Below are 12,668 nucleotides of genomic sequence, written 5' to 3'. Positions count from 1 at the left end.
ACATTTAAAAGCGAAAATTGAAGGATGAGATAAGTGAAGGAGGACTGCACTAAAAAGGTAAAAGAAGCAATTTAGGGGGAAAAAAAATTGTACCTTTACAACCCCTTTAAACAAACTATTTAAACTGAAAAGACTTCGACCTTAAGGCTAGGTTCACAGTAGTGCGGCCTTCGAGAAGTCAGGTAATTGCACACCTTCCTGCATGCACAGAAAAAAGTGATGCAGTTTAGGGGATGCATGAGGGTACCATTTATCCTAATGGGACCCCACGCACTGGAAACCGCCGAATGGTTTCCTGCACTGAGAACCAAACAGCAGCATGCAGATTCCCTGCGGCTGCATTCTCCGAAAATGTGCAGTGACCTTTTACTTACATTTTCAGTGGGTAAAGCAGCCCTTCAAATGAATGGGATGTTGTGCCTGAGCAAACATGCTTGCAGGGGAACCAGGTACATGTGAACCAAAGCTAAAGTCCTGGTATATGCTGAATACTCTTGAACAGGACTTTAAATGGTTAGAAAATTGATCTTTGTCCAAAAAATATCTATACTAATCCTCCAGCAATGAGTGGAGTTGCTCTTGAAAATAATGTAACCAACAATCATGGTCGATATAATATTACCTGTATAAGCCGATCCAGTCTCCCTTTAACCGAGAAGTAAGCTGAGGACCTGCCTTCTCCAAGGTCTTCATAAACTCTTCCTGACTGAAGGATTTGAGCTGTGGAGGACTCTGAGGAAAGAACACAATAGAAAAGGTTCAAATACTAGGACCGGCTTTCCTTTGACAACAACCACCAGTCAGCAGAGACTCACCTTCCATGCAGATATGCTCTTCAGCAACGGCATCAAACTTGCCACATAACGTTCCTACAGAAGCAAATGATACAAAGAGTACCGGTCATGAGGATTGTTGCAGGTTGATATCGTACAGAAAATGCAGCAATTAGGGATGAGCTTAGGCGTATTTGTATCCTAGTCTGAAACAGCCAGAGTTATCCCGCTGGAAAGCTGCCACTCCTCACAGCCAATCATCAGCCGCCGAGTCATCCCCCACCCCGCAAGGGCACATATAAATACCCGTTGTATATGTATGGCTGTCAGATTGGGAATGCCTCAGCCACTGATGATTGCCCTTGAGCAGTAACAGCTTTCTGGCAGGACAGCTCAGGCAGGCTTGGACTAGGATAGGAAACACACCTGAGCGCAACTCTGCTAGCAATATAAAAACCAAAGAGGAAAAAAGACATTTGTATAGTCCTACAATTAATTCCTCTACAGTTAGGCCCCACTTGGGGTCAAAATGCATTAAAGGAAGTTAGCAGGGAGAGTGTCCTGCCTCAATTAAGTTAAAGTTTTCGAAGAAAATACAGTATATCTGCTGTTCGCCGCCTAACATTTGCAAGTTATGTCAAAACATGATGGTCAAAGCTGGTCCGCCCACTAATGATTTTTGATAAGTGACACATACTGGTGGGTAGGGCTGGGAAAAAAAAACCGATTTGATTTAAAAATCGAGTTGGTAGGTCAAATCGAATCATATTTAAAAAAATATATATATTTTTTTCCCCCCAGGACCGGCGCTAAGAATCCTCCCATTACCGGGTGCAGACCCTCACAAACGACCCTCCTGTGTCCCTCCTGTCTTGATAGCCTCTCCGGGGTGTGCTGGGGTGAAGTCAGTCAGCCGCGATCCCAGGGGAAAGGGCCGCAAGGCCGGCCGAAGCCGCGGGCTCGCCTAAAAAATCCTGCCCGCAGCTCCTCTGGACCGAAGCAAGAGAACTCCTGCTACCGGGTGCGGACCCTCACAACTGACCCTCCTGTGTCCCTCTTGCCTTGGTGGCCTCTCCGGGGTGTGCAGAGGAGAAGTCAATCCGCTCCGATCCTTGGAAAAGGCTGCAAGGCCAGATGCCGCGGACTAGGCCGAAGCCGCGACCTTGCATAAAAAAAACCTGCCCGAAGCTCCTCAGGACCAGTGCAGTGTCCATCAAAAAAAAAAAAAAAAATGGTTTGAATCGTAAATCAAGTTTTTTATAAAAAAACTAAAGATTTTTTTTAGGGGGGAAAAAAAAATGGCCCAGCTCTACTGGTGGGTTGCATCACTTACCGGCGTGTTATATTTTTTTTAGGAATTCCAGGTGTTAGATTTTTCTACTTGTAATTCAAGCCTTGCACTCTATCCAGTCCTGGCATCTCAATCTTGCTGTGTTAACAAGAGGAATTTAATGACTTCAGCAAGTGGGAGGAGTTGAGGACTGATGGTTGTACAAGTGGCTGGCAATGAGGGATATTGGGCAGGGTAAGAAGATTTTGGCACTTTAAGCATGCACTGGTATAGATGCCTTTCAGTGTGCACCCATCAATTTCTTATTAGTTCTCAACACACCTCCATACAGAATTTCATAACATTGCAGGTGTATATAGATTGCTGTGCTACATTAAGATTAAAATATTTTTTTATGCATGGATATGTGTTGTGGGCCAATTAGAAAGAATGGACACACCCCAAAATGCATGTGAGCAATGCAAATCCTTGCGTAGTTGTGAATGAGCTACAGAGAGAAATAAAAAAAAGGAGTTTGGAAGCAAGTCATCCATACCAGAGGAATGATGAAGCTCTGAGTAAGCTCTAGAAAATGTCGGCGAAGAATTGCATTTTGTGCTTCTGATGGTCGTTTCTGCTGAACACCCTAGAATACAAACAAGACATGTTCAGATATAGGAAGAAGATGCAAGAAATGCACTAGAAAGCAACAAACAACTGGGGTCAGAATGACATTTGTGGACACCTTACTTTGGTGTTTAAAGCACCTATTTTCGCACTTTTGACAAAATCAATAATTAAAACAAAGCCTATGTGATAAGCAGTTTCCTTGCCAATTTACAAAGACTTTTAATCCAAAAACTTTTTTACAACAAATTTGGCCTGCAGTCATTTTCTAGGTTTATTGAACATATGTGTAGCAGCACAGCAGTGTGATTTAATGCTGTGCTGCCACATACATGCATACTGTACATCTAGCAACACTGTTCTGTACTGGGAGCACAGTGACTGAACGATCACCGACAGCTCCTGGTTATAGTTTAGGATCGGGAGACGGTAGGACAGGCTCCAGATCACAAGACCATAATGACATAAAATCACAGTATTCACGCGAACCCGCCTACTGGCCTCCAGCATTGTAAACCCCTTAAAGGGCCAGTCTTTGTTAAGATTATAGAAATTCATTACTTTACAGTACACACAGCTGGAGGGAGCAGTGAAGATTTTTTTTTTAGAGTATTATTAGTTTTACTGCTTGCTGAGAACATGTGAACACTTTCAAACACAACTGCAAGAGGAAGAAAACATTAACCTTGCAATGCAACCCCCCACCCCTACACTGCAAGGGTTAAAGTAAAAACACGTTATAAGTATAAGACGTTATACTTGCCATACTCCTCGCTCCTGCAGGCTTCCTCCTAGCTTTAGGACTAGCCCACCTGTAGCCACTTCCCTTCACCACTCCTCCAGTCACTTTCTGATGTCACTTTGTACAATGAATGTGAGGATGGCAAGGGCCAAAGGAGGGTACCGTATATACTCGAATATAAGCCGAGGCACCTAATTTTACCACAAAAAAACTGGGAAAACGTATTGACTCAAGTATAAGCCTAGGGTGTCCATCTGCATGCCTCACTGTGTCCATGTGCATGCCTCACTGTGTCCATGCCTAGACTGACGTTTTAATATGGGAGTCAATGGAAAGAGGTGCCCGGATTTGAAAAATCGGTGCTCCCCAGCCGTAGGTCCCCCAGACAACAAACTTTGTACACTTGTAGAGGAGAAATGGGGCTACACGTGTGTCAAGTTCCGGGTCCAGGGGACCTACGACCAGCCAGTACCGGGTCCCCAAAATCACTGGATAAATGATCGTTTAACATGGGAGTCTATGGAAGGGGTGACCGGTTTGAAGAAAAAATAAATAAAACGGTGCTCCCCGGTCAACAAACTTTGCACACTTGTAGAGAAAGAGTGGGGCTACAGGTGTGCCAAGTTTGGGGGCCATGGGGCCTACGGCCGGCACTAGGTTTCCAAAATCTGGAAGATCAGGCACAAAAAGATAAGCCGAGGGGGGAATCTTCAGCACAAAAAAAAGTGCTGAAAAACTCGGCTTATACTTGAGTATATACGGTACTTTATAAATTATTTTTACAGTATCTCGAAGCACTGCAAGAATAATATCTGCATTATCCAAAGTTCAGATATAATGTCCTAAGTATGGACACAGGTGCACTTTAAAATCAAACTACAATCTAAACCCTTACACCCCTTTCACACTGAGGCAGTTTTAAGGCGTTGTAGTGCCTAAAAACTGCCTCCCATTCATTATAATGGATGCTTTCACACCTGGGGGGGCTTTCGGGACATTCGGAATAGTCCTACAAGCAGCATCTCTGGGGCGGTTTGGGAGCACTCCCAAAAGGACCCTGCCTATTGCAATGAATGGGCAGTGCTTCCGAAGCGCCTGAAAAGTGCTTCGGAATTGCCACAACACAGGAGTTATTAACCTCTTCTTTGGGGTTAAAAGTGCCCCGCTAGCGGCCGAAAAGCACTGCTTAAACAGCGCCGCTAAAACAAGCGGCCCTTTAGTGATAACGCCTCAGTGGCCCGTGTGAAAGAGGTCTAAAATGGAACACCTGCCAGATTCTCACTTTACGTTGTGACCCCAATGAATATATTTTTTTAATAGGTAAAGTAACAGTCTCTTTAAGGATGAGCCAAGACCCTAAAAAAAAAAAAAAAAAGACAGTGGTTTCATTGTTACATAGCCAGGTTGAAAAAAAAAAAAAGACACAAATCCATCCAGTTCAACCAAAAATGCTTTTGATAAAATAAGATTTAATCCGGTATGCAAAGACCCTGGTATAAGCGATTACAGCAAATATTTTTGCCTGCAGAACCCAGTATTCCACTGCTCCCTGCACAATCTGTCACAATCAGTGTGCCTCCACATAACTTCCACCATCACGCAGAGATTTACATTATGTTCTTGGCTGCAGACACTATTCTTTGTCCTGAAACAACACGTAACACGCCTGGGAGAGTCATGACAGACGGTGATGTCTGGGGTCAGTCTCCCAGCATGTAAACCTATACAGGATCCGACACTGGCCTTCTGGCTGATTAGCCACCCTGCCAATATTACTATGGAAATCCTGGACCTGCAATGATAACGGTCAGGGTTTAGCAACGGATGTCATTACTCAAATTATGCAGCAAGACTACTCTCCTTCATCTGTTTCTTCACCTTTTGTGTCTCCTCTATAAGAACTTTTGATTTAATAAATCCTTTAAAAATGACAACTTGTGTCAAGAGGACACAAGAGAAGCAACTACACCACCAATATGCGTACAGGATAGAAAATGAATTATACACAGAACCCATATGTCACATTTCTACCCAACCCAATGGAAGGCTTAAACTCACTTTCTAGACCAGCAGCTCTGACTGACTGCTTGTATGGGAAAGAAATTATAAAAATAAATCTTAAAAGCAGAGGTTCACACAAAAAGTGAACCTCCGCTTTTTGGAACCCTCCCCCCTCCAGTGTCACATTTGGCACCTTTCAGGGGGAGGGGGGTGCAGATACCTGTATAATACAGGTATTTGCACCCACTCACGGGAATAGCCACGCCCCCCCTCCTGTCTTATGGGAAACACACTGGTCCCAGGAGACAGCAGGAACCAGTAAGGACACGCCGCGCGACTTGCGCATGCGCAGTAGGGTACCGGGCAGTGAAGCCATAACGCTTCACTTGCTTGGATGCCCCATTGCAAGCTGCTTGCTTTGTGAACACTGGGTAGGAGGGAGGGGCCAGGAGTGCCAGGGAGGGACCCGAGAAGAGAAGAAGGATTGGGGCTGCTCTGTGCAAAACCATTGCACAGAGCAGGTAAGAATAACATGTTTGTTATAAAAAAAAAAAAAAGCCTTTAAAATCACATTAAACGCCAATATGGAGGGAGCTGAGGTGGCTCAACGCGATTGGCACTGCGCTGACAAGCCATTCACCTCTGCAGCTAGGGGTTCGAATCCCGATCTTGGCTACATGTGAATGGAGTTTGGTGGTCTCAGCCCGGCTCCCGGTGGGTGTGCTATGCGAGGTAAGCCTGCGCTTGGTACGCCCACCCCCCTCCCACAAAAACCACCACACTTACACGCACTCGAAATTGGGTTAACATGCACGCATTTTGACCACGCGGTCTCTAAAAAGAGAGGCAAAGGACTAACAGGGGTGGTTGAGCGGGCTAGATCCTCTCACTCCCTTATAGGGCGTCCCTATGCCCCGTTGGGCTTCAAAGCGGAGCAGGTAGGGCGGGCTGTGTGGGAGGATCCCCTTACACACCCGCCATTGCCACCCGGGGCATGGAGAAAGGTGGCAGATTGCCTCTGGGGGAGGCCTGCCTACTTCCAACTCCTGCAGTCCGGCTCCTCTCTCGAGTACACGCACAAAATACACCAATATGGAGCGTCAATTGGAAGATCTAAGAGTCAGAGTTGAAACCATTGAGTATATTGGAAGCATTTTCAATCTGGTTTTACTGTGCAAAGACACTTGGGAACACACCTAGGGAAATTGGAGCCAAAAGAATCACAATATTCTGACTAACAAGAACCTGCAACTTTCTGAACATTCTATACCTCCAATTTACAGCTTACAGGTGACAGCTTTCAAAACCCATATTTCGTAGTAATCTTAAGGCTGCAGTCTTAAAGGCGGATGCACATTCCCTTAAAAAAATGTTTTAACATACATAACATACATATAATCTAAAATAAGTACCTTACCCCATGTTGAAAGCAGCAGAGGGAGATTGAAGGGCAGTACCGGGAGCCAATCGGGCTCTGATACATGCACATGTGTTGACCAGGAACATACGGACAGGAGGAGTGAGTAGAGTGGCCATTGACAATAGGAAGACACCACTGTATTCCATAACAACTGATTAAAATAACAATTCGTATATAATTAAGCCTGAGCGAAATGTTACCATTACCTTTTGCAACTGCTTAATAATCTCTTCATCTTTGTTCAGGTATGGCTTATAGGAACTATAGACACCTAAGTTCAAAAGACAAAAAAAATTACGATGTATTCTAGGTTTATATTTTGCAGCCTAAAGCAGAAAAATACTTACCAGGCTTTGAATCCAAAGTCTTTAGTGTTTTCAGTTTCTTTACTTTCACCTGTTTGGGAACATCACCTGCAGCAATATTCAAACATACAATCAATTTTAATCTTGAGGAGAGGCCATGTACAAATACATCAAATGTCCATTGTGTAAACATGGTGCAAAGTTCAGCTCTGGAAGATATTACTCCCTTTGTTATGTACTAATGATACAAGCTGGGAAGGGGATCAACATCTAGGAGCAAACAAAGGGTTAACTTTGTGCCTAAAACGAGTGTAATCTATGCTGATTTTACCAAGATGTTACGGTTTTATCTCCACAGACGGGGTGGTGGGCACGTGCCCCTTTCTGGAAATGCCAGGTCATGTACGTGATCCAGCGCAGCAGGGCTGCCCTGTCGCAGTACAGGTGTAGTGAGCGGTCCGGAACTAGTTAAGGTCATTGCAAATGACAAGGTAGCACACATTGTATGTACAGCCACCAGATCAGTTTAATGGACCCAGATGGCTTCCAATAGACCCCTGATGTCTCAGTAAGAAGAACCGGTTACAGAAAAAAATGCCATCACATAAAAAGTTATTGATACCCATGTGATAGCAATAAAGTTAAAGCGGAGGTCCGCCCACCGCTACAAAAATTAAAAGCCAGCAGCTACACATACTGCAGCTGCTGACTTTTAATAAATCGGACACTTACCTGTCCTGGAGTCCAGTGCTGTCGACACCGAAGCAGTTTGGATAGAGCACGGTGAATTCTATTTGTTACATATTAGAACATTTATTTGACTGAAAAACACAATTGCTGGTGTCTCAATAATATTTATCCCTATTTAAAAATCAAATAAACTTTTCTTGTGAAAAAAAAAAAAAAAATCAAATAAACTTACCTGCCAGTTTTACATCACCGATGCGTATGATATGCGGCCAATGCTGCAGTGTTTTTGCGAAGAACGGGTTGGTGACACCAAAAATTACGGAAGGCCTAAAGAGAATAGTGTATGGTTACTTGACAGCATAAAAAAAGGAAAAGAAAAATGAAGTGTCACCGATTTACTTCCAATAAAGGAGTGAACTATACCCTTAAAAATACAACCAACACAATCAAATTTTGAGGATTTAAAATCAGAAGGAAGACATGTTATAATTACTAGTGTTGCACCGATACCGTATTTGTTATTTTAATTTTTTTTTTTTTATAAATGCACGTTTTTTTTAAAGTTGAACTTGTCTTTTAAATTATTTTCATAAACAGGAAACAGGATATTAAACGATCATGGTTCATACTGAATTAGTACTTCACGTATCACTCCCGTATCTATGGTAACTCAATGTGTGGGGTCTATAATAGGCCTGTGATTAGCCATTTGAACAATATGTATCCATTAGCTTACCCTATTGCCCCTACCTGCAAGACGATTTGTCAATAACCATTTCATATTTTTTAAATGCAGCTTAAAATATCAACCAATCAAAATTAGGGCCGAAACAACTAATCAATAATGAAATTAATCGATTACACTTTTCATAATCGATTAATTGGGCAGTAACATAATGGGCTTAAAAAACGAAAATTAGCCCTTTATAGTACAAAAAAAAATTGCTACTGTAAATATTACTTTCGCTGTCCCACAGTAAAAAAATGAACCCCTTACAGTAGCGATTATTTGCTCTTTTTGTACTTTTTTGTTTTTTTTAACCCCATTATGTCACTAAACATCTCAGGCCTGGGTCACATCTCTGTTTTTTGCAGAAACACACTACAGTTCATTTACATGTTTTCCTATGGGACACGTTCACATCCATGATTTTTTTTTCAGCTGCTGCGTATTTGGAAAGGGCAAGGACTTTTTAACGCAAAACGGTGCTATTTTTTTTTTTTTGGTTCAATATACTTCAATGGAGAAGCTGCAGAAAAGCATGTAATGTGTTTTTGCGGCAATTTGTGTTTTGTGATCTGCCCAACAACAAATTGTCCCAAAAAAAATTACAAATGCTATTTTTTTTTTTTTAAGGCTATTATCCGATTAATCGAAACAATAAATCGGCCAACTAATCGATAATGAAAATAATCAGTTGCAGCCCTAATCAAAATTAATTTTCGGTTGCAAAGATTTAAAAAGTCCAGCATTTTGGAATTCCCAATTTAGCATTACAGAACAAGGCCAACAGTTGGAAATCAACAGAGAATACTTACGGTGCTTGTGTTCTGGTGGTATATTCCTTGAATTCAGAATCATGAATTGTGAAGTATGGTCTGAAATCACTGCAGTATTTTAAAGGTGATATGCAACTAAAAAAGAAAAATCAAAAAATGTTTAGGAAAGAGAGAATACTTCTCCAGATTTGATTCGAAAAGTTGTTGCTTTGTTACGCCAGAAAGACACTGCTAAAATTAGTGCAGGCTGACATTAGGAAAATTGGTCCCTTCATCAAAATTATTGTTTTATCAATTACCCCAGAGCATAACTAATAACAAACAACTGTATAAAATAAAACACACTTCAAAAATAAATACATTAACAAATGGCTTATTTTTCACCGTAAAAGAGCTTTAAAGGACAAGTTCACTTTTACAAAAATGATAAATGCACTGGCCCGGATTCAGAAAGGAGATACGACGGCGTATCTCCGGATACGCCGTCGTATCTTTGAGTGTGCGGGGTCGTAACTATGCGACTGATTCATAGAATCAGTTACGCATAGATATCCCTAAGATCCGACCGGCGTAAGTGTCTTACATCGTTGTATCTTAGGCTGCATATTTACGCTGGCCGCTAGGTGGCGCTTCCGTATATTTACGCAATGAATATGCTAATTAGGTAGATACACCGATTCAGAAACGTACGTCTGGACGGCGCATTTTTTTTTACACCGTTTACGTTAGTCTTTTTGTGCCGTAAAGTTACCCCTGCTATATGAGGTGTAGCCAGTGTTAAGTATGGACGTCGTTCCCGCGTCGAGTTTTGAAAATTTTACGTCATTTGCGCAAGTCATTCGCGAAAAGAGCTGTACATAAGTTACGTTCACGTCTAAAGCAAGGACGCATGCGCCGTTCGTAAAATACGTCAAATACGCGGGGTCACAGTGAATTTACATAAAACACGCCCACATCATCCCCATTTGAATTAGGCGGGCTTACGCCGACACACATACGTTACGCCGCCGTAACTAAGGGCGCAAGTTCTTTCTGCATACGGAACTTGCGCCACAATATCTGAGATACGTTACGCCGCGCCGACAGATACTCCAATGTATCTAAATCCGGCCCACTGTTTTTTTTTTTGCAGGTAGAAAATATGCATTTTTTCTTGTTAGGGACATGAAAAGCATTGCACCCAGAGCCCTGCAGACTGTATCTGTATGCCAATATCTCCTATACAGGAAGACAGTTAAGGCCCGTACACACGATCACACTTTTTCCCAACAAACTTCAAAATTAGCAAGTTTTCCAAAAAATCCGACCGTGTGTACGCTCCATCGGGCAAACTTTTTCGGTTTTCAATCGGACAAACTTTTTCGGTTTTCATTGGACAAAAGTTCGCTCTGCAAACGGACAAACTTTTCAGCAACGAAAGTTCTACGGTACAAAGTCCTATCGTGTGTACAGAAATCCTTTGGTCTTTTGTCCGAAATGCAAATACGCATGCCCAGAACCAAAAAATCAACCAACAATAGCAGAAGTTGGACAAAGGGTGGCGATAAAGAGCAGAAAGTGTAGAAAAAAACACATGATTTTGGGAAAGTTTTCAGAAAAGTCGAAAAGTCCGAGCGTGTGTATGCTATGGGTGTGCCAACTCCCTTCGGACAAAAATCCATGGAAAAGTTTGTTTGAAGTCCTTAACACTCTGACAAGGAGCTCAATAAACTATCTAGAGCAGGGGTCTCCAAACTGTGCCCCGGGAACCAGAGGAAGCCCTTTGCCTGCCTTTATCTGGCCTTAGGGCACACTTTATCCCACTGATATTAGACACTATTCTGCCCCCTGACACCAAAAATGGGGTGCAATTTCTCCCACAGACACCAACAATGGGGCACTATTCCTTACCCCAATACCAAAGATGGGGCACGGTTTTCTCCCACTAATGCCAGCAACGTTTTCTACTCCCGCTGGCCACAGTGTGGCCCCCCCCCCTAAATTCTGAAGGACAGTAAACTGGCCCTTTGTTCAGAAAGTTTGGAGACCCCTGATCTAGAGCGACCAACAGCACCCTGGTAGTTCATTGAGAACTACAAGCCGACAGCCACAAAGGCATAAAATGTTTTCCCATTTACAAAATACTGTGAATGAGGGACACAGGCGGCGGGATTGCTGTCAAAATGGGGACTCAGGGGGTGCTAGTGCATTTGTAACATGTTACACTCTAAATATGGCTGTAACATGTTACAAAAGGTGAACTTTTCCTTTAAAAACGACCTATTCTAGGACACTTTAATATCACATGTACATTCAGTGTTTTTACACTTATTTTTTTTTAATCTTACTTATCAACTTGATTTTACAGCTTTATGGCATCTAGATGTACAAATTATATTCATTTTTTTTCTAGACAAAAGTATCTATGCCGAGACACAGTTTAGAGACACAAAGCCACCTTAACACAGAAGAATAATGCGACATCTGTATTATTGTCCAAAGAATACAATTATATACAATTTTACATGATGACAGCTCGTGCATCAAAAAAATGAGATCTTTCCACCAATGATTACTTGGATAGCACGGCATGAATTTACAATGTAACAATGATTTCAGCTGCATTTCATTCTATTTTTAATAGATAAATCTTGAGTTCAAATGGTTTTAATTCTAAATCAGACCAAAGCCATAGGGATTTGATATACGGAAATAACTATAAATCGACAAATCTTGAAGGGCGTGTGTGCAAAATTACTTTACCAGACATGCTCCTTGACTAACGTTTACTTAGATAGATAGATAGATAGATAGATAGATAGATAGATAGATAGATAGATAGATAGAATCTCTGAAAATTCACAGAGAAAAGGTCTATGAAGACTTACCCAACAAGGGCTAGCACAGTTTCAGAAGACTGTGCTGGAGAAGGAGCCATTACTACCAGAGGTTCCCCAAGTAACACCAATTCCCATAGCAGCTGGATGTGGAAGAAGACTGGGGAAAAGCACCTACAAAAAAAGAACAGCCTCTTTTAAATCATATAAAAAAAGTTCATCCAAAAGAAAAATCACATTAAATTGAACCTGTGTTTATAGAAAAACACCATAAAGTGCGACACAAAAAACACCATAAAGTGCGACACATCTCTTGAAAACCCACTCCTAGAACCGCTTATACACACCTTCCCTATGCTACAATGTCTAATAGGTAGATTTAGGTAGAGTTAGGCCGACTTATCAGTAGATAAGTCGACCTAACTCAGAATCTACGCCGACTTATGTTTAAGCGTATGCTCAAACAGAGATACGCTTAAACATATCTAAGATAGGTAGGCTTGCGCCGTCCTATCTTAGATTGC

General features: G+C 42.1%; 1 protein-coding gene across 1 annotated transcript in view; it reads right to left on the bottom strand.

The window, feature by feature from the left end:
- DENND6A (DENN domain containing 6A) overlaps positions 1-12,668 on the bottom strand; it is a 71,555-nt gene that overhangs the window by 16,488 nt on the left and 42,399 nt on the right. Inside the window, exons 10-17 of the mRNA XM_040359234.1 lie at positions 12,196-12,318; positions 9,368-9,463; positions 8,061-8,155; positions 7,181-7,246; positions 7,040-7,104; positions 2,600-2,689; positions 816-869; positions 623-732 (exon numbers count right to left, since the gene is read on the bottom strand). Coding sequence (XP_040215168.1) covers positions 623-732; positions 816-869; positions 2,600-2,689; positions 7,040-7,104; positions 7,181-7,246; positions 8,061-8,155; positions 9,368-9,463; positions 12,196-12,318 — 699 coding nt within the window. The remainder of the gene's footprint in view (positions 1-622; positions 733-815; positions 870-2,599; positions 2,690-7,039; positions 7,105-7,180; positions 7,247-8,060; positions 8,156-9,367; positions 9,464-12,195; positions 12,319-12,668) is intronic.

Source organism: Rana temporaria, chromosome 7 (assembly GCF_905171775.1).
Source record: "Rana temporaria chromosome 7, aRanTem1.1, whole genome shotgun sequence".
In the NCBI taxonomy this organism is placed as follows: Eukaryota; Metazoa; Chordata; class Amphibia; order Anura; family Ranidae; genus Rana; species Rana temporaria.
The sequence above is the reverse complement of the archived record's forward strand: the minus strand, read 5'-3'. Positions and strand labels throughout refer to the sequence as shown.